This window comes from Peromyscus eremicus, chromosome 23 (assembly GCF_949786415.1).
Source record: "Peromyscus eremicus chromosome 23, PerEre_H2_v1, whole genome shotgun sequence".
NCBI classification, from domain to species: domain Eukaryota; kingdom Metazoa; phylum Chordata; class Mammalia; order Rodentia; family Cricetidae; genus Peromyscus; species Peromyscus eremicus.
Window position 1 is genome coordinate 15,234,656 of NC_081438.1, and position 20,901 is coordinate 15,255,556.

Sequence of the window (20,901 nt, forward strand, 5' to 3'; positions counted from 1 at the left end):
TGAGGTCCAGCAAAACACAAGTTTCAAACCCGTGGGATATGCAGGAGTCTCTGGGTCTTCCAGGATGCCCAGGGACCTGCATTCAGCAAACCGCATGGGACGGAGCGCTGAGAAGCAACTGGTCTACCTTTCAGCTTCTCACAGGACCTTCTCGTAAATGAAGAGCCACCCCAACTGAAGGTCCAAGAAACCCAGGCAAGATGGGACCCACCGTGATGATGGCAGGAGGACGCTCTCCAGGCGGATGATGCCCAGGCAGATGCTATGTGCGGGTCTACTGGCTACAGGCGAGATGGGGGTGGGGGTGGGGGGGGAGGGGTTACCTGGTACGCACCTATAGCTTGGCTTCTTGCAGCACTGTGCCCTTGGCAGCTGGTGACATCAGGGACTCAGAGTAGGCCTGAATGGCCTCCTTATCCTGCAAACCCTTTTTACTAGCACTCCAAAAAAAAAAGCATTTCTCCTGGAAGACAACCAAGCTAGTTTATAGTCCGTGCTGTACCACTGGGGAGTCCCTGGGTTCCCCCCAGAAGCGATGGGAAAGAAGAGAACAGGAATCGCAGAGTCCTCCACCCTGCACCACGGGCGAACTGCCCCCCACCCCCGCCCCCGGAAGATGGGCGAGCAGAGCCTCAGAGAGCCACCCTAGCGGAAGTCTGGGGGAGTGTTTGGGTTTCTCTGGTCTGGTTTGGCTGGACTTGAACCCAGGGCCTGGGGCCTGCTAAGCACAATGTCTCACTTAAACCACGTCCTCAAGTCCATGGTGCTTGCAATCAGGGGGAAATGTTAACATAATTTTGTTCTCCTTAAGAACGAGGTATGGGTGAGTATGTTGTTCACCAGCCAGCATACAGTTACAAAAAACGACTGAGACAAACAGACACACACACACACACACACACACACACACACACACACACACGTGAGGCCTAGCCTTGTTAGAGCAAGGCTGGTAGGGTGTGGATTGCTGTTTTGGCCTCTGATGAAACCCCAGCCCCCGAGGGGCAGTGAGAAGAAGCCTTCTATTTCGGGATCCCCCTCTCTTCTCCAATGGTTAACTGGAAGAGACTGGCCCGGCTGTCACTGGGCAGCAGCAGAGAGGAGCAGACACACCAGCCTGGAAGCCCATCAGACACTCAAAGCTACTGCCAACATGGAGAGCCAGAGGCTCCCAGATGCCCCTTTGAGATGACATGAGACCTGGGGGTGTGGGTGTGGGGCAGTGCTTGGACAGGGAAGTGGGGTACTGGTGAGTTGAGAGGGATGTGTTCTTCCCACAGCAAGCAAGCAAGCAAGCAAGCAAGCAAGCAAGGATGCCTTCAGAGAGAAAACCAGCCGACTGACTGGGACGGGAGGGCAGGAGTGAAGGTCCCCCCACCAAGCACACCGGGCAGAAAGTTGGGCCTGTAGCCCCAGGACATCTCAGGTGGGGCCCTGAGGGTGGCCAATGACACCCTGTCTGCAGACAGCCACCATCCCCCAACACAGCTGCTCATCACCCTGTCCACAACTACCCCGGCCTCATGGTAACTACAGATACCAGCACCACGTGAGGGGACTTGACCCTGAATTTCAAGTGGTATGTTCTGTTCGTTTTTTGTAACCTCAAGATCTACGGGCATGGCCTCGAGGGAAAAAAAAACCATTCTCACCACGAGTGGATGGATGGCCCTAAATAAGGCCAGAAGGGAACTAAAGTTCTAATCACCTCCCTTTTTGCTTCTTGCTTTTAGCGGCTGCATGCCCCAGGGTTAGATTTTTCGTTCATTTTTGCTTCCTCCCTTACATAAGTCACCCCCACCCAGGTCTGAACCACACTATTCCCTTTTATTTTATTTCCTGAGACAAAGGTTTCCCGGAGCCCAGGCTGGCCTCAAACTTTACAGTGTAGCCAAGGGTGACTTTGAATTTCCGATCCTCCTGCTTCAACCTCCCTCTAGGATGCTGGGATTACAGGCCTGAGCCACCACACCTGGTGAGAAATGGTCACCAGACTTCAAAGAGTAAACCTGGAAAGAATTGAGGGCGCCTTCCCATCTTTTAGGTTGACTGCATGCCTTCTCTGATTTTTAAATATTTATTTTATATCTGTGTGCATATTTTGCCTGCATGTCTGTGCACCGATTGCGTGCGTGCGTGCGTGCGTGCATGCGTGCCCGTTAGATCCCCTGGAACTAGGGTTACAGACAGACGGTGGTGAGCCACCATGTGAGTGCTGGGAATGAAATCTGGGTCCTCTGCAAGCAATAAGTGCTGGCAACCACTGTCTCTCTAGATCTCTTTTCTTTCTCTCTCTCTCTCTCTCTTGATCTTTTTATGACTTTTGATCGCGAGTTTTGCTGTCAGTGTTGAGGACTGAATGCAAGGCTATTTGCTAAATGCATGTTTGAATGCATTTGCTGAATCCATTTGGTAAACAAGCGCTGTATTGCTGAGCTAACCCTCAACCCCATATTTTGATATATTTGGGTTTAAAAAAAATTATAACTAAATTCACTTTTTTCTCTCGAGTTAGAACATTTAAGTTCAAGAGCCCACATGTGGCTCCTCCCATTTCCACCTCACACCCGGCTCTGGCCCATCCCATTTTCTGTTATCTTTTACCTTGGGTAAATTATTTTTTTCTGTTTCTGAAAAACCTGGCTTTTTCATTTGCTTCGCTGACCAGGCCAGACCCCAGCCTCCCATCTTCACCTCCTGCAGGCGCTTCACAGAGTCTGCACCAAGTGGTACCCAGTTAAATGACTACTGAGTACTTCTCTCAGCCCAGCACCCACTGGGGAGCGTCCCGGGCCTTCCAGGGCAGGTAGAAGAAGAGTCAGAGCAGGATGCAGAGAGGTGCAGAAGGAGACCTGGCTGCGGGAGACAGACATCCGCTCCAACCCGAGCAGAGTCCTGCCGCCCCGCCTACTTACCTGGCTGCGCAACTGGTAGATGATGGGCACCAGCAGCAGGAGGCCGCCCAGCCCCAGCAGCACATACTGCGCATAGTGGAGCACCTGGGGCACCAGCACCAGCTGCGTGTAGAACGTGCTCAGGGGCTCGCCGCCCATGGCCCCGCTCTGCAGAAGGACAGACGGGCAGGTGAGGAGGGCCGGACTGCACCCTGCATCCCCCGGAACCCTTCCTTGCGTCTCACCCCTCCCAAACCCAGACCAGAGAGCCCCAGGGCGCGTTTGCTACAAAGTCCAAGGAGAACTACATTTCCCAGATGCCCTTGCTGTTGGCAGGACAACGTGATGAGGCATTGGCCAATGGGAGGTGGATCTGACCCCAAAGGCCCACCTCGTAAGACCGTCATCTTTTTCACTGGTTAGAACCTAGTCTTAGGACCTGAAGGGTCACGAGAAAGATCAGGTGGCCTGGTGCTGATCTCCACCTCCCGCGCACCGCCTCAGACAAAGAGGAAGTGACCCTGTAGATGGCTGCTCAGTGGTCAAAAGCTCTGGCTGCTCTTCCAGAGAACCCAGGTTCTCTTCCCAGCACCCACTTGGTAGCCCACAGCCATCTGTAATTCTAGTTCCAGGGGATCTGATGCTCTCTTACATACATGCAGGCAAAACTAAATTGAGGTACCAGAAATTAAGCTAACATTAGCATCAAGGTGAAATAAGATAAATAAGCTAGGCCGGCACCTCTCTCCACCTGCCTCAGATACACGCGGACTCCCCACCCGGACCGCCTCCTGCCGCCCTTAGAGCCTCGCCTCACCTGCTCAAACCACAGCAGCGGCAGGACCACCGGCTCGATCTTCCCTGTTTGCCTAGAAACAGGGGGACACAAAGTGAGTGACCGAAGGTGACCTGGAGAACGGAAGCTATGTTAGGGGCTGGGGGTGTTGTGTGGCTCAGTAGAGCTTTTGGTTATCTTGTGCAAGGCCTTGGTTCAATCCACAATACCACAAGAAAATGGGACAGAAAGACGTATGGGGATCTTGGAAGGCAAGAGCTCCATACGTTTGACTATCTGTAGCCAAGTTCGAGGACAGCCTGGGCTACATAAAACCCTGAATCAATAATAATAATAATAATAATAATAATAATAATAATAATAATACATTAAGGGGAGTAGCATGGCTCACCAGGTAATGGTGTTTGCTGCTAAGCCTGATGACCTGAGTTCCATCCTCAGGACCCACAAGGTGGAAAGAGAGAACAGACTTCCAAAAGTTGTCCTCACCTCCACATGTGCATTGTGGCATGGACCTGCCCCCCAACCCCCTCCCACTCCACTACATAAATACATTAAAAAATAAACAATAGCCGGGCGGTGGTGGCGCACGCCTTTAATCCCAGCACTTGGGAGGCAGAGCCAGGCGGATCTCTGTGAGTTCGAGGCCAGCCTGGGCTACCAAGTGAGTTCCAGGAAAGGTGCAAAGCTACACAGAGAAACCCTGTCTCGAAAAACCAAAAAAAAACCAAAAAAACAAAAAACCAATAACAATGAGTCTCATCCCACGGAAGCCGGGGTGGCTGCATTTACGGCTGTCTACAGCCGAACCTGATCCCACGGCACAGGTCTAGATCCAGCAGGTACTTTACCATACCCCTGAGGCTAGAGGAGAAACTGGGGCACTGCTGGAGGACGGTGCAGTGGGCAGAGCATTTGCTACTCAAGCATATGCACCTGAGGCCAGATCCCGGAGCCCAGATCAAAGGCTGTGTGTGTGGCTTTGAACCTTGGACCCCAGGGCTGAGAGGGGTAGAAGCCAGGGCTGGGGCTTCAACGAGAAACCCTGCCTCAAGGGAAGAAAGTGGAGTGTGACAGAGCAGGACGTGCAGCATCCTTTTCTGGCTGCTGCACACTTGTACATAAGTGTGCATGGAATGCACACACACGTGCACACACACACACACACACACACACACACACACACACACACACACACACAGAAGGAGCTGGGAGGCCTGAGCAGACTACATCCTGAAGTTGAAGCCCATGGGGCGGGGGTTGTAACCAGAACACCTCTGTAGACTTTGGTTCCTTACTGTGCCAGCTACTGCCAGCAGATGACGGTGAGGAGGGTGTTGGGGAGAGGGGACAAAGATCTCCATTTCCACCGCGGCTCCATAAATCTACAAAGATTCTAAGGAGTATTTTAGGCAGTGCAACCAATCAATGTTTGGAAGCCGGCCTCAGGAGCCGGCCCACTTTGGCCTCCAGTTTCAAGAGCCTGGGCAAGCCAGATAGAGTGGTGCAGGTCTAAGTTCGAGGCCATGACGGGCTATAAAATGAGTTCGAGGGCAGCCTGGGCAATTTAGTGAGACCCTGTGTCAAAAGTGGAAAGAGAGCTGGGGGTATAATTCAGTGAAAGCGCTGTTCCAGAAACCAAGAGGTCGTGTGTGTGTGTGTGTGTGTGTGTGTATACATACAGGAGCCTAGCTGAGTCAGGTGCTTCCTGGCCTCAGTTTCCCCTACAGAAGGTCAGGGCCAGGCTCTTGAGACCTATAGGCCCTGCTGGCGTCCACTCAAGCCACGAAGCCCAGAGCCCATCTCTTCCTCAATCACATCCTTCTAAGTGGTTCCCAGGCATTCGATCCATGACACCAGGGAGTGATCAGCCCCAAGGCTGGACCCCCATTACCAAGTTTCTGCCTGGCAAACATGGAATGGGGCAGGAGCCCTTGAAGTCTCACTCTGTATACATAACTAACGTAAATCCAGGGAATGATGGTTAACAGCACTGGCTGCTCTTCCAGAGGACCCAGGTTCAATTCTCAGCACCCACAAGGTGGCTTACAACTGTCTGCAACTCCAGTTCCCTGGGATCCCATGCCCTCTTCTGGCCTCTGTGGGCATTGCACTTAATGGTGCACAGACGTGCTAGCAGGCAATCTATTCTATTCCAGAAGAGGGAGACAGTTTGGATTGACCAATCTGACTGATGGGAGAAGAAATTTTTTTTTTTTTTCGAGACAGGGTTTCTCTGTGTAGCTTTGCACCTGGAACTCACTCTGTAGCCCAGGCTGGCCTCGAACTCACAGAAGTCTGCCTGGCTCTGCCTCCCGAGTGCTGGGATTAAAGGCATGCGCCACCACCATCCGGCATTATTATTATTATTTTTTCTTTTTGTGTGTATGTGCATTGGTGTTTTGCCTGCATGTATGCCTGTGTGAGGGTGTCAGATCCTCTGGAACTGGAGCTACAGACAGTTGTGAGCTGCCAGGTGGGTGCTGGGAATTGAACCCGGGACCTCTGGAAGAACAGTCAGTGCTCTTAGCCACTGAACCTGACAGGAGAAGAGATCTTAGGAAAGGGGGAATGAAGGAGTGTCAGGGTGCAGGCTGGGTCTCCATCCAGAGCAAAGATGCCTTCATAGGAAAGACAGAAGTGGATGAATCTTTGCCTCATCCCATGCCGTGCATCCACCAATGCATGAAGCCTCCTGGTCCCAGATGCCTTCAGAATCTGCAACCCCACCCTACTCACCCAATGCCCTTGACAGACTTGATGTAGAGGCTCAGCTGTAACTTCACAGAACAGTTCATGGGGATCCCAGTGACCTGGAGCAGAAAACAGTGAGGAGAGGTATAAGACCATGGAGACCATGGGGCTGGAGGGATGGCTCAAAGGTAAGAGCACTGGCTGCTCTTCCAGAGGTGCTGAGTTCAATTCCCAGCAACCACATGGTGGCTCACAACCACCTGTAATGAGCTCTGGTGCCCTCTTCTGGTCTGCAGGGATATGTGCAGACAGAATACTGTATGCATAATAAATAAATCTTTAAAAAGAAGAAGAGGAAGAGGAAAAAGAAAGAAAGAAAAAGAAAAAAAGAAAAGCAAAAAAATAAAGAAGAAGAAGAAGAAGAAGAAGAAGAAGAAGAAGAAGAAGAAGAAGACCATGGAGGCCAGCCCCCAGCCTGCTCCAGCCCTGGGGCCCTGAGGGGCTTCTCATCCACCTGAGCCAGGCAACAGGTTGAGGCAGGCACCCTTCTAGAAACTCCCCCCACCCCAATACATTAGGCTCTCCCTCAGGAAATACATGCTTGCCAAAGGGATCAGACACTGGCCATCTCAAGGTCCCCTCTACAGAGCCACTTGTCACCAGAGGGGCGATCTCCATCTGGGTTTTGGTTTTTGTTTTGTTTTGGTTTGGTTTTTCAAGACAGGGTTTCTCTGTAGCTCTGGCTGTCCTGGAACTCACTCTAGCCCAGGCTGGCCTAGAACTCACAGAGATCCGCCTGCCTCTGCCTCCCGAGTGCTGGGATTAAAGGCTTGTGCCACCACTGCCCGGCTTGTTTTGTTTTGAGACAGAATTTCATGAGGCCCAGGCTGGACTTCAGCTTGCTAAATAACCAAGGCTGATCTTGAACTCCTAATCTCCCTGCCTCTGTCTTCTGAGGGCTGGCTCATGCCTAACTGCACGGTGCTGGGATGGAACCCAGGGCTCCGTGCCTGCTAGGCAAGCGCTCGACCTACTAAGCTATATCCCCAGCCCTCACACAGCTCCCTCAGACAGTGCCTCCCGAGTGTGGGGCATGTGCAGTAAGGACGGCTTTTTCGATCTGTTTACGACATTTCCCACTGGCTCAGGAAGCTTAGTGCAGAGCCTGATCCAGGGTGAGTAGGTTTAATTACACAGCAGCTTGTAGCCATTTTTTTCTTTAGTCTTAACAATGCAGGGTCCCGTCATTCCCTAGCAGAGGTGGCAGAAAGCCTCCTGCGTGTGGCTCTATTTTTAAAAGGAGATGCTTAAAAAAAAAAAAAACAAAAAAAAAACCAAAAAAAAACCAATAACAATAATAATCACTAGGGGAACTGACACTCACGTCATTTAAATCAGGGAGAAAGTTCTAGAAGGAAATGAGAGAAGGTTGGTGAAAAGAGACCTCCAGGATTGGGACTGGGGGGCTCTGTGCTGACTGCTGAGAAGGCGGTGAGCCCTGCCCAGGTCATGTGACTCTTGCAAGGGATGATGGAACCAGAAGGTCACCTCTCAGATCATAACCACTCACGGTAGAGGGCAAGGCCTTTCCTCTGAGGCCAGCGCACCCAGGTACCCAGGTCCCTCCTGTTCCCAGGGCAAAGGCCTCCAGAAACTGGATATGACTTTCAGACAGAGGTGTGGGGATCATAACTGTGCATACAGCTCCATCGTGGGTGGCCACGTGACCCTCCCCAGGAAATCCGCCAGGGTGAATGCCCAGTGTCAGTCTTGGAACCTGAGTTCCAGGGGGTCCCCCACTCCCCAAGCTAGGGTGTTGGTCTCACTGTGCCACACCATTTGCACAAACCACACAGTTAATACTGGCTACCTGTGTCCTCTGGGAGTCTGGAGCATGGATCTGCCCCAAGGAGAGGGGCCCATGGGACAGGTCCCCAGTCAACCCCCCTGAAGGGCTTTCCTGACATAAAATACTTCATATACATCAGGTTTCTTGCTAGGGAGTTAGGCACAACCTACGGAAGGCATCAGACAACTTCCTCCCATGTGCCCAATTCGGCTTCCCATCCTTCCTCTGTAATAACCCTCGGCTGCGAGCCAGATGTGACTCTGCACTTGGAAGCTGAGGCAGGAGGACTGTAAGTTCGAGGCCAGCTGGAGGCACAGCTCAGAACCAGAGCGCCTGTCGTGTGTGAGAGGCCCAGGGTTCCATCCCCACCCAGTAAAACAAAAAGGTCTTCACAAAACGCCTCCAGGGAGTCAAGGGTGTTCAGGCAGGATAGGAGCCTCGAGAGTCCCCAAGTTAATGGTAAGGACACCAGCCTGACTGGATACATCTTACAGTGACCAGAGGCAGAGAGGAGGGCAGGGCTGTCATCCCAGAGAGGGCCTGTGTCTGAGTGTCACCTTCCTGGCCCTGGCTGGTGGACACAAGGTAACACGGGACAAATTCCCCACACAGATTCCCCCGTGAGACACTGTGGCCCACACGGATGTCTCGAAATCTTTAGAGTCTCGACACTCTCAAGGCTATCTCTAGTTCAGGAGACGTCCCAGCTGATATTTCTTAATTAATTTACCACCATGTATCTTTTTTTTATAGGCCCCAATATAAAAAGTAATGACATCACTGAACTATGGAATTGGGGTATGGTAAGACCTTTGATGGCTCGAAGTTCTAGAAGCTGCCACTGTGGAAGGAACTGGACTCCCCGGCTCTAGTTGGAGCCAGCTCTGTGCTGGGGGGTGGGGGGAGAGGGGGGACCAGCCGTAGCCTGCAGCAACCCATAGGAGCCAGCCCCAGACTCTAGCAGGGCGCATCTTACCGGATGGATGTCTAGGAACAAGGAATGCTCCTTCGGGTCGGGGTTCAGACCCAGGACGGCTTCGGACAGCACGGGGTCCGCGTTGTAGAAATGAGGATGTGACAGAAACAGGGGCGCACCTGGAGAGGGAAGGGCAGTCAGAAGACAAAGGGTTCCACCTTGGCCTGGCTGCGTGCCAGGGGCGCAGGATAAGGACGGAAAGAGACCGACAGTCGGCGGGGTATTAACAAGATGTGAGCATCCGTGACCAGGCAGGGAGCATCCCTCCCTCATTGCGTGAAGAAGCTGGGCACAAGGCACAGGGAAGGGGGGATGGAGCCAGGGTGGCTGATTCCAGTGGCTGGGGTGGGGTAGAGGGGGTGGAGGGTGGAGGGGACAGGGCAGCCGCCACCAAGCAAGGGAAAGGCATTCCAGGTAGGAGTGTGGCAGAGGTGGAGGCATGGAGGCCCCCCGGGGCCAGAGGAGCAAGAGGGAATCATGGGAGGTGAAGATGGAAAGGAAAACTGGGGCCACACGAATGTGTGCATCTGAATGCCAAGCCGGGCATACGGGCTGCTTCTGCAGGCATGATCGCTCAGGGGTGCCCATGAGCAGGTCTCTGACATCACAGGAGGAGAGGGGGCCGCCCAGTCAAGAGAGTCCCATCCTGGACCCCTGAGACAGGACCTTGCCACCAACCAAGTCGAGGGGCGCAACACAGCCGTCTCAGGACAAGGGCCCGATGTGTATGTTCCTAGCCTTCCTGTGAGGTCACAAGAGGCTCCAGGGCGGCAGAGCTACTGAAGTCAGCTGCACTGACTTTAGAAGTGGTGTTTCCTAAGCCTTTACCTTCCAAACACTCTAAAATTAAAAAAGGGAAAGCCTCGGGGCTGGAGAAGGGGCTCAGTGACTAAGAGGACCTGGGTTCGCTTCCCAGCACCTAGTCAGAGGGCTCACAACTGTCTGTAACTCCAGCAGTGTGAGATCTGAAACCTCCGGCCTCTGCAGGGACCTGCTTTCATGTGTACAAACACACACAGGAATAATAATAAAAAAAAATCACATAACTAAAAATAAAATAAATCTTTAAAAACGAAAGGCAGCCGGGTGGTGGCAGCGGCGCACACCTTTAGTCCCAGCACTCGGGAGGCAGGGCCAGGTGGATCTCTGTGAGTTCGAGGCCAGCCTGGGCTACCAAGTGAGTTCCAGGAAAGGCGCAAAGCTACACAGGGAAATCCTGTCTCGAAAAAAACAAAAAAACAAAAAAATTAAATTAAATTAAATTAAAAATAAAAACGAAAGGCAGATGCGGTAGTATACTCCTTTATTTGGGAGGCAAAGGCAGGTAGGTCTCTGAATTCCATCCCAGTCTAGTCTCCAAAAAGAACCCTCAAACCTCACTCTCCCTGCTGAAACCCCCAACCCCTACTTCTTTGTAATTGGTGCTTATGTGTGGCCTGTGGCCTCGGGTTCACGGTTGCTTTGACTTTGTTAGCAGAGCTAAGCATGGGTTGGGATGAATAGAAATAGGTTAATTTAAGTTATAAGAGCTAGTTAGAAACAAGCCTAAGCTAAGGCCGAGCTTTCATGATTAATAAGATAAGTCTCCGTGTCTTTATTTGGGAGCTGGCTGGTGGGACAGACAAAGACTCATTACAGCGGAGAGCAAGAGTCCTTGAGAATCCAGGTGAATCCTAGAACATGCGAGGGAGGTTCCAGAGAGGCACCTGGTCCTGTCAGAAAGAGGCAGCGGACCCTCAGAGGCCTTCAAGCCCTCGTGAAGACAACACCAAAAATAAATCAGAATAGGAAACAGATACCTGGTCGGTCCCTGAGGCCTAATGTCACTTCCATGGACCCTCTAAAGTCACCCCGAGCTTGACTTCCCTGTGTCCACCTTCCCATCTAATCTGTAAAGGGAGAAACCAGCAAACACCAGAACCCCATTTCCATAGGAGAGACATCATGGAACCTGGAGAAATGAAGCTGCCATATAACCAGACCTGGAAGGTACAGATTCCAACCGAGTGTCATGGCTGCCAACACAGCCTGCTGCAGATGGCACGCACACCCATGTGGCCTTCTAACAGCAGGTGTGTTTCATCTTTTTTTTTTTTTTAATTTTATTTTTTATTTTCAAACACCCTCAGAGAGACACACCCAGGCAATAAGTATAATTAATTTATAGCTTTATGGCCCGTGTATCCAGACTTAACTGCTCAGGATTACCCTAGTTGTGATTAAGGGGCACTCCAGGAAAGGTCCGAGGCCGTCCCAAGACAGGGAGATGAGACACAGGAGTCCTGAGTCCACGAAGTTCTCGTGACCCAGAAGGGGAAACCTATGTGCATTCTTTATCATAAGATAAAATGCCACAGAAATGTGGACCCAGATGCACCCTCACAGCATGGGCAAGAATGTTCTAGGAGCACCTTTGTGCTTGAAATGCCGAGAGGGAGCTGCATGAGCCAGGAGCTCACCCACCATCTTGCAGATAGAACATAGCAATGTGATGTGGGGGCGGCATCAGGGAACGAGGAGAAAGAACACACATCATGACTCCATCCACGTAGAGATTGATGCCTACAGACCAAAAGTCAGGCAGTGGGCTGGAGGAGCTGGGAAACACTGCGTCCAGCGAGGCCCGCCTCTTCGCGGGGTTGTGGTTGGCCAGGTGGCTGAGCTCCCTCTGCAGTTTCCAAACTGCTCATATCATTTGAGTTCCCCCACCTCCCCTTTCTTGTTCTCCCATTTTAAAAAAGCAAGCTTTAGGGACCCGAGTTCAGGTCCCCAGCACTCACATAGAAAACTAGATGTTGCCGGGCGGTGGTGGTGCACGCCTTTAATCCCAGCACTCGGGAGGCAGAGCCAGGCAGATCTCTGTGAGTTCGAGGCCAGCCTGGTCTACAAAGAGAGTTCCGGGAAAGGAGCAAAGCTACACAGAGAAATCCTGTCTCGAAAAACCAAAAAAAAAAAAAAAAAGAAAGAAAGAAAGAAAGAAAGAAAGAAAGAAAGAAAGAAAGAAAGAAAGAAAGAAAGAAAGAAAGAAAACCAGATGTGGCAGTGCACATCTGTAACCTCAGCACCGGGAGGCGGAGACAGGTGAATCCCTGGAGCTTGCCAGGTCAAGGAGTATTGAGAGAATCTGCCTCAAAAAATGACTGAGAGGGTGACTGAGGAAGATACCCAGCTCTGGCCTCCATGCATGTACGTGCCTGCACACACACGCTTGTGCCCACTCCCCCCTTCCCCCCAAAAAAACCAAAAGAACAAGCTACAGACACAAGTACACTTAGATTCTCTGGCACATCTGAAGTTCTGTCCCTGTCAGTAGAGGGTGTCGGGATGTCACCGCCGCTCCTGCGGTGTGTGTGACCCAGCCTGGCCAATCAAACACAGCCTCAGTCCAGCTTCAGGGACTGGGTCATAGCTGGACCAACTGGAGCAAGCTCTGGGATCAAGCGCTGAGGGGGAGCAGAGCTAGAGGTTGTGGACACAGCTTCCTGCCCACAGAAAAGTCCCGGATCCTGTGCCTGTGCAGGGCTCTGCCTTGGAAGCTTGAAACCAACAAGTTTCCCCGTCAAGCCAGGCACCTGGCACCTGCCACAGATGTCCTGATGGCTCCGAGCAGCAGGTGACCTGGTAGGCGCTGTCTTACCAGGGGAAATGCCAGACTAGGCTCCATCATGTCTTCTCTTCTTCTCACCCCTATGGCAGTATCCCCAGAGCTCACTCCTCTAGCTACGAGAGAACGCTTCACCGTTCTCTGAAAGTCAGACCCAGTCAGAGAGAGGCTGTGTCCCACCAACCTCCAGACCCAGGTCACCACCCTGCCTCAGGCCTTCTAGTGCCTGTCTCTGCATATTTCAACACGTTGTGAACAACTATCATAAGGCCATACGTCCTAGGAGTGGTGGCGGCGGGGGCGGGGGGCGAGGGGACGGGACAGGGCACAAGGTTTGCAGTCCGGAGAGGCGACAGGCAGGGAAGGGTTAAATAACATCAGTAGCCATAAGCAGGCAATAGGGAGGCACAAAGAGAATGTACAGAGGATGGCTGGAGGGCCAAAGAAGACGCAAGATCAGGAGGGCCTCCGAGAGGCTATGAACAGATGAAGCTTTTGATTTCAATTTGACTCACATCTGATGCAATACGAACTGGCAAGGGACCGAGGGGACCACAGTAGCAGACCGGGGAGCAAGCTGGGTAGGAGGAAGAAAGACTGCGTGGGAGGTACCTGGAGCTGCCTAGGCCTGACCACCAGGTGAGGGGTGAGGGGTGCAACATGTCCCTGACACCCAAGTATCCAAATTGAGCAACAGAGGTTGGGGCATGGCAGGGTCTGGCACACGATTAGAACTCGCCAGAGCAGACGCCAGAGCAGCCAGCCAGCACCAAGACTCACACCCAACTCGGCCGAAGAGGAGAGTTTTGACACAAGAGCGGAGTTGCCGGATTGATTCTGCCAAGCCCTTGGCTCCGCAGCAGGTGAATGGCCCCGGGGGATGTTCCCACCCACGTCCTAGTGGGCAAGGGAGTTACAGCGGCAGCCACCAGGCTAAAGATCGGGTGGCACTCAGATCCTTTAGTGGCTCCCATCCAGTCAGTCTCTGGGGTCCTGAAAACTCTTCAAGAGCTGGGCAGAGGAGGAGATCAGAGAATGCGGTGCTTTGGGGGGAATCTGGTTTCAGGGTACGTGCCTACCATCACGGTACTCAGGAGGCAGAGACAGGAAGGATGTAAGTTAGACGCTAACTTGGGCCATACAGCACTACCTGGTCTCAAATTGGATGCTAGATGGAAAGGAAGGGGCCACGAGGCAAGGAATGTGGTGCCTCCAGAAGCAGGAAGGGGACGAGGGCTGGCTGACTCCTCTCCCCGTGGCCAAGAACCAGTGCCCACTGTCAGAATCTTAACCTCAGGGCAGGACCCTTCGGACTTCGGAGCGACGGAGCCCGTGTGGATAACCAGTGCCGGTGGGACATTTATCAGGGTGGCGTTATCTTTTGGGCTTATCTTTAGCTCCCTATCTGTAGCACTGAGCTCATCAGGGGTGCAGAGACCAGAGATTAATGGGACTGCAAGCTGGCAGCAGATAAGACCCTGGTGCCACCCTCTCACCTCGGCCTGGAGGCGGGGAAAGAACACGGACAGGACACTTACCAAACCGGCAGGTGCTGACATTCTGAATGCCGGACTCGAGGCACGGGCAGAAGCCCTCATTGGGTGGGTAGACGGAGCCATTGGCAAACAGAGTTTTGGGGGCCGTGAAGCGATAGATGGGGATGCCTTCAAACACCCCTGAATCCTGGTAGGTGAGCTTCATGGACCTGCAGGGAGGAGGCAGGGTGAGGGACTATTCCCTTAGTTCTCTGCTTAGCAGGAGAATCAGGAGACCAAGGTCATTCTTGGCTACACAGCAAGTTCAAGGCCAGCCTGGGTGATATGAGACCCTGTCTCAAAAGAATCCAAAAAACAAAACAAAACAAAAACAAAAAACTGCCGGGCGGTGGTGATGCACACCTTTAATCCCACCACTCGGGAGGCAGAGCCAGGCGGATCTCTGTGAGTTCGAGGCCAGCCTGGGCTACCAAGTGAGTTCCAGGAAAGGCGCAAAGCTACACAGAGAAACCCTGTCTCGAAAAACCAAAAACAAAAAAACCATTTGGGGCCAAGTTGTTGCACCTATACTGCCCATCTGGTAAATTTTCTCCTTGTTCCCCAAACAATAAAGAAAGCCAGCCAGCATGTGCTCGGTGTTCTGCTACACTACGTGTGGTCAGGCACCTGAGATAGTTTGAAGTTTACAGAGTTCCTGTCCACTTACAATGAAATGCCATTCTCTCTCTCTCTCTCTCTCTCTCTCTCTCTCTCTCTCTCTCTCTCTCTCTCTCTCTCTCATGGTTTTTCAAGGCAGGGTTTCTCTGTGTAGCCCTGGCTGTCCTGGAACTTGTCTGTAGACCAGGCTGGCCTCGAACTCACAGAGATCCACCTGTCTCTGCCTCCCGAGTGCTGGGATTAAAGGCGTGTGCCACCGCTGCCTGGCGATGTGCTGTCTTGATAGGGACTTGGGCACAGAGGACTGTGGGAACCAGGGCTTTGGGCAATGGTCTCCTTTGAATGCTGAGGAACTCACCATGGCCCCTGCCATCACTGCCCGCAGTGAGATGCCATCCCTGGCTTCCCTCACCCATCCTGTCTCACTCCACCTGCTAAGGGCCTCGTAGGTGCTGTTCAAACACACCCCCTTCCCACCCCAGGACCTTTGGATCCCACTTCTCCCTCCGCCTGGAATACACACACCAGCTCTCTAGGTCTTCCTTGCTTACCCTCAATCCTCTCTACCCATTCACCGCACGGTCTAACCTCAATCACACTTCCGATTGGAAACAAGGACTGGGTGACCCACTCTGTCCATGGCCAGCACCACACACACACACACACACACACACACACACACACACACACACACACAAATAAATGGGCTGGAGAGACGGTTCAATGGTAAAGAACACTTACTGCTCTTCTAGAAGACTTAGGTTCAATTCCCAGCACCCACTTTTTTGGGCAGCTCACAACCACCTATAACACAAGCTCCAGGAGATCTGATGCCCTCTTCTGGCCCCCCCATAAGCACCTGCACACACGATGCCCACACAGATACACCTAACTGAAAAACAGTAATACATTTTCTAAAATAACCAAGTTCTGCGTTTGAAAGTACCCCATGGGCCATAGGCACCAAGGCACAGACTTTGCTCACCCTATCATGGCTCTGTTCACACCTGGCACAGAGCATCGTTGTCTGTGTTAGCTAGAGAGGCAGAGGGCTCAAAGGTCAGCCCAGTGAGTCCCCAGGCCAAGGTCACCTCCAGCGTGGCCAGAATGGAACATTGGCTAGCGCACAACTTAGGAATGGATTCAGAGGCCCACCATGTCTTCCCAGGCCACAGTCGGGACCCTGGGATGGTGGAGCCTAAGCTACAAGACCCCAGCATGCCTCTGAGGCAGGGGAGTTGGAGATCGGTAGACTGAGAGGGAACTGCGCCCAGCAGTTAAAGGTCCGGATTCCAGGAGACCCCAGCCTTCTGGCTCCACTTCACAGCTCCCCTGAGACCTTGACCTTTTCCTCCCATCACCTCTCAACACCACCATCACGACTGAGTCCCCAGCAACCACCCACTCACAGCCCTTCTGGGATCTGCAGAAGCCTATGGCACTCAGGAAACTGTCAAGGCAGTCAGACAACATGTTTGCACTCTTGGATGCCAGCTGGGGGCGCTGTTGAGGGAGGCAGAAGACCCTTCAAGGTACAAATCCTCATGCAACCGAAATCCAAAATAAATCCTTCCTCCCTGCAAGCCACCTCTGACAAGAAAAACACCTGAGCCATAGGACACCAAGGGCCAGGCACTTGGAGTGCACACGCCAGGAGCTACCTGAGTGGACCCTAAATCATCTTAGAGGCAGATTCTCCTGTTCAGGAGTAGGGAGTGCCAACGCAAGCGTTACCTGCAGGCCTCGGGGCTGAAGAATTCCAGCGAGGACTCGGGTGTCATGAATGGGGCCCACATCTGCCCAGACGTCCCATTGATCATGTTGCACTGTTCCGAATGCCAATAGTTGATCTGTGGGAGGACAGGACAAGATGCAGCCTCGAGGGACAGCCAAGGCCTGCAACTCATATATGCTCCGGTGCAGACATCATCATATCCAACCCCTGGCACAGAACAGGCTGTGTAGACAGAGCATGCAACCCAGCTTCCTGCTCCCCACAGTGAGGCCTGAACACACAGCATTGTCGGGGACTCAGTTAAGTCATCTGTACAATGGGCGCATTGCCCGCATCTTCCTGTGCCCTCCCCCAGCAGAAGTCAACATACACACCGTGCAAACAAGGAAAGCTGGGACATGCCAGCAGAGCTGATAGGGTGACAACAGGAGACAACAGAACCCATCAGAGTGCCTAAGGCGCCTCTAGTCAGGGAGACTAGGACTCAGAACCAATACTCAAGCCAGTCATGGTGGTGCACACCCTAGATCCCAGCACTTAGGAGGCAGAGGCAGGTGGATTGTTGTGAGTTGGAGGCCAGCCTGGTCTACAGAGCGAGATCCAGGCCAGCCTGGGCTACAAAGTTCCAGGATAGCCAGGGCTACACAGTAAAACTCTGTCTCGAAAAACAAAAACGAACAAAAATTAAGAAGGGCCGGGCGGTGGTGGCACACGCCTTTAATCCCAGCACTCGGGAGGCAGAGGCAGGCGGATCTCTGTGAGTTCGAGGCCAGCCTGGGCTACGAAGTGAGTTCCAGGAGAGGCGCAAAGCTACACAAAGAAACCCTGTCTCGAAAAAAAAAAAAAAAAAATTAAGAAGGAAAAGGGTTGCTGCAACAGTGAGATGGTTCAGCAGGTAATGCCTGCCTAGAATCCCCCAGTGAGGGGCTGGGAATCCCCCAGTGAGGGGCTGGGGTGTGGCTCACTGGTAGAGCACCTGCCTAGAATCCCCCAGTGAGGGGCTGGGGTGTGGCTCAGTGGGAGAGCCCCTGTAGAGTATGCACAGGGGCTGGGCTCCATCTTCAGCCACTGACAAACAAAACAATACAAAAACACAATATACACAAAGATGTCCTGAGCAGAAGAGCCAGTTGCAAAACAGCCCCCACAGGATTTGTGTGTGCTCAGAGAAGGAAGGAAAACACATTTCTCTGGATACACAGAGGCGTGGTGGTTGGTCGACGGCCAGGAAGCTGGGTCCCGCAAACAGTGTTGGGGGTTTCCGGGTGGGCACGGACAAGGTGCTGGGCCTCCATTGTCTTATCTTTATGGGAATGTCTTCCTGTCTGCCTTGTAAACGAAAACTCAGAAGAGTGAGGAGTTCCCAGCAGAAGCACTCAAGGGACAGTTCCTGGACCTGGGAGGTCCTCAGGTGACCCCGACGCCCTCTCCAGAGCACTTACCATCCCCTAAGGCTTGTCCCCAATCTAGTCCCTGCTTCCGGGGGTGGGGACTGTCTCCCCTCCTGCTCACCTTGCTGAGCCCATTCCATTTGTCCACCAGGTGGATCCTGCTGAAGTTCTGGACGCCCGTGAACACAGTGAAGAGCCCAGAGTCCGTGTTGTTCATCTACAGACAAGGCGGGGAACAGTGGACTTAGCCCTAGGTTGGGGGCACGAGACCTGGACACAGGCACAAGCCCACCTGTCCTTCAGCTGTGGACAGGTCCCCTCACTGCCGTACTGACTCAGTGATGAGGACAGGACCCAGGGCCTTGCACATGCTGCTGGGCAAGTGCTTGTCCACTGAACCATCCATTACCCCCAGCTCTCTGTTTTTTAACTTCACATTTTGAGACAGGGTCTCACTAAGTTGTCCAGGCTGGTTTTGAACCTGCCACCCTCCTGCCTCATATTCCCATGTACAGAGATGACAAGCCTACTCCATCAGGCCCAGCAGCCAATAAAGAAAAAAAAAAAGGCATTTAACTGGGGAGTGGTGGCGCACACCTTTAATCCCAACACTCGAGAGGCAGAGGCAGGCGGATCTCTGAGTTCAAGGCCAGCCTGGTCTACATAGTGAGTTCTAGGATCGCCAGAGCTACACAGAGAGATCTTGTCTCAAAACAAACAAACAAACAAGCAAACAAAAAGAAAGAAAGACAGAGAGACAGAGAGACAGAGACAGAGAGACAGAGAGAGAGAGAGAAAGCAAGCATTTAATACAAATTCTCCAGGGAAAGAGTGTCATGGAAGGGTCTAGAAGCTCAACGGAAGGGCCAGCAATGGTAGACTGGATCAGAGGTCACAGAAGTAACATCTGTCAATCAGCTAAGCAGAATGGCTGGGGAGCAGAGCTTGATGGAATGTGCTCTGTTCCTGTCTCCTTGCCTGTTTCCTCAGGAGCCCCACCCAGGACCCCCAACCTCAGCTGTAAGGAAGAGAGAGGGATAGAGGTCTGTATGGGTGGGTGGGTGGGAGTGGGGAGGGCAGGTGCAGGAACAGGGCTTTACCCAGGGCTCCTGACTGTAAAAGCACTACCATTTGGGCATTCAACATCTTGTTACATGTTCACCCCACAGGATCCTCACCTGGTCACTGGGAGATGCGGTGCCTTATCCATGGTCTGCTCTCCACAAGACTGTATGTATTTCTATTTTATGTGTATGAGTCTTTTTGCCTACATGTTTTATCTGTGCACCACATGCATACAGAGCCAAAGAAAGCCAGAAGAGGGCATCAGATCCCCTGGAATTGGAGCTACAGATGGTTGTGAGCCGCCATGTGGGTGCCGGGAATTGAACTAGGGTCTTCTTGAAGAGCAACCAGTCCTTTTAACCGCTGAGCAGTAAATTTCATCTAAGCTCAGTACAACAGGTCCTGGAGGTGTGGGTGACTGGGTCATGCCACTGACCTTCACTGCAAGCCTACCTCATTATCAGATTTCCCTCGAAGAAAGCTGAGCTGGAGCAGGGGTCAGAGATCAGATCTTAGCTCAGGTTACTTAAGGTCAAGATTGAGAATAAGCAGGCACCTCTGAGTCACACTGATGGGACATCTGAGGTATGCTTCTCGAGAACCCAGTCCTCCACCTCCTCCAGCAAAGCCTTCAATTTTCTAAGCTAACCCCCAGTCACACACCCCTTGAACTGGATCAAGCCACCCCTGAATGCAACACTGGTGTTTTCTGTTATATGAGCTGATAATTTCCCCGACTTTGCTTAAGCCGGTTTGAGTTAGGGGCTTCCCCCTCAACAGCCGGCTTTCACGACAGTTTGTGTGGACGGAAGACACTTACATCAACAAACAGGCCGAACTTGCCCTTGATGGGAAACATGTCTGGGAAATATTTGTTGATCAAATTCACGAAGGGATCGTCATAGCCCCACAGGATCTCACCGACGGTCCGGTTCATAAAGGCACGCTGGCCCATGGTGGCTAGCCCCAAGGTCATCATCAGCTTCAGGCCTGCAGGCTTGTTCTCCATCATTACTGAGCCACCCTGCAAAGCCAAGGACATGGGGCTAGGGAGATGAACGTGTCTCCCTCCCGATACCTTCAACCAGGTATCAGGCAAGGAGTTCAGGCCCTCAGTGTGGACCCTTCTCTGGTCCTTGTTGCCAGGGCAATATGAACTCGAGAACATGCAAAGGGTTCAGATTAAGTGAACTCCAAGGCAGTCACAAAGCTCAGGCCTGGCATTCAGAAGCCCTCCTCAGCCCCTGTAACTGTAGAGCCACACCTGAGGCCTGGCAGGAGATACTCTGCAGAGCTGGGGCAAAGAAGGAGGTTTCCCAGGCTGTCCTGCACCCTCAGAACAGTCGAGGCTGTAGCCAAGGATAGGAGCAGGCCTGCCAGAGAAGAGGGCCAGCAAAGATCCGGGTGCTCTGTTTATAACTAGGATGCGGACCCCATGCTATCAGTAACAGGAGCCCAGGAACAGAACACATTGAGAAAGTCTCCCCAGCCTCCTGCAGCCCCCTTTTCTAGTTTTTTTTTTTAACACAAGGTCTCAGGATGTAGTCCAGGCTGATGCAGAACTCATCATCCTCCTGCCTCAGCCTCTTCATGGGGATTCCACCCCACTTCTCATGTCTCCTCCCCACCTCAACACTGGGAGTCCAAGACATCTGCTCCCCCCAGGGTCAAAGTGCCCTCAGTGCAGTTGAGTTTACAATTTTTTGTTTGTTTGTTTGTTTGTTTGGTTTTTCGAGACAGGGTT

The 20,901-nt window shown here is 52.5% G+C and overlaps 1 protein-coding gene across 2 annotated transcripts in view; it reads right to left on the reverse strand.

Moving 5' to 3' along the window:
• The window catches only part of Scarb1 (scavenger receptor class B member 1), a 66,939-nt gene that overhangs the window by 3,704 nt on the left and 42,334 nt on the right, over positions 1–20,901 (reverse strand). The window contains exons 4-12 of one of the 2 annotated variants that reach the window (XM_059249374.1): positions 19,978–20,181; positions 18,214–18,309; positions 16,701–16,816; positions 14,352–14,518; positions 9,210–9,328; positions 6,430–6,503; positions 3,712–3,763; positions 2,916–3,062; positions 335–463 (exon numbers count right to left, since the gene is read on the reverse strand). In XM_059249374.1, coding sequence (XP_059105357.1) covers positions 335–463; positions 2,916–3,062; positions 3,712–3,763; positions 6,430–6,503; positions 9,210–9,328; positions 14,352–14,518; positions 16,701–16,816; positions 18,214–18,309; positions 19,978–20,181 — 1,104 coding nt within the window. The remainder of the gene's footprint in view (positions 1–334; positions 464–2,915; positions 3,063–3,711; positions 3,764–6,429; positions 6,504–9,209; positions 9,329–14,351; positions 14,519–16,700; positions 16,817–18,213; positions 18,310–19,977; positions 20,182–20,901) is intronic. The other variant, XM_059249375.1, reaches the window with a different exon arrangement.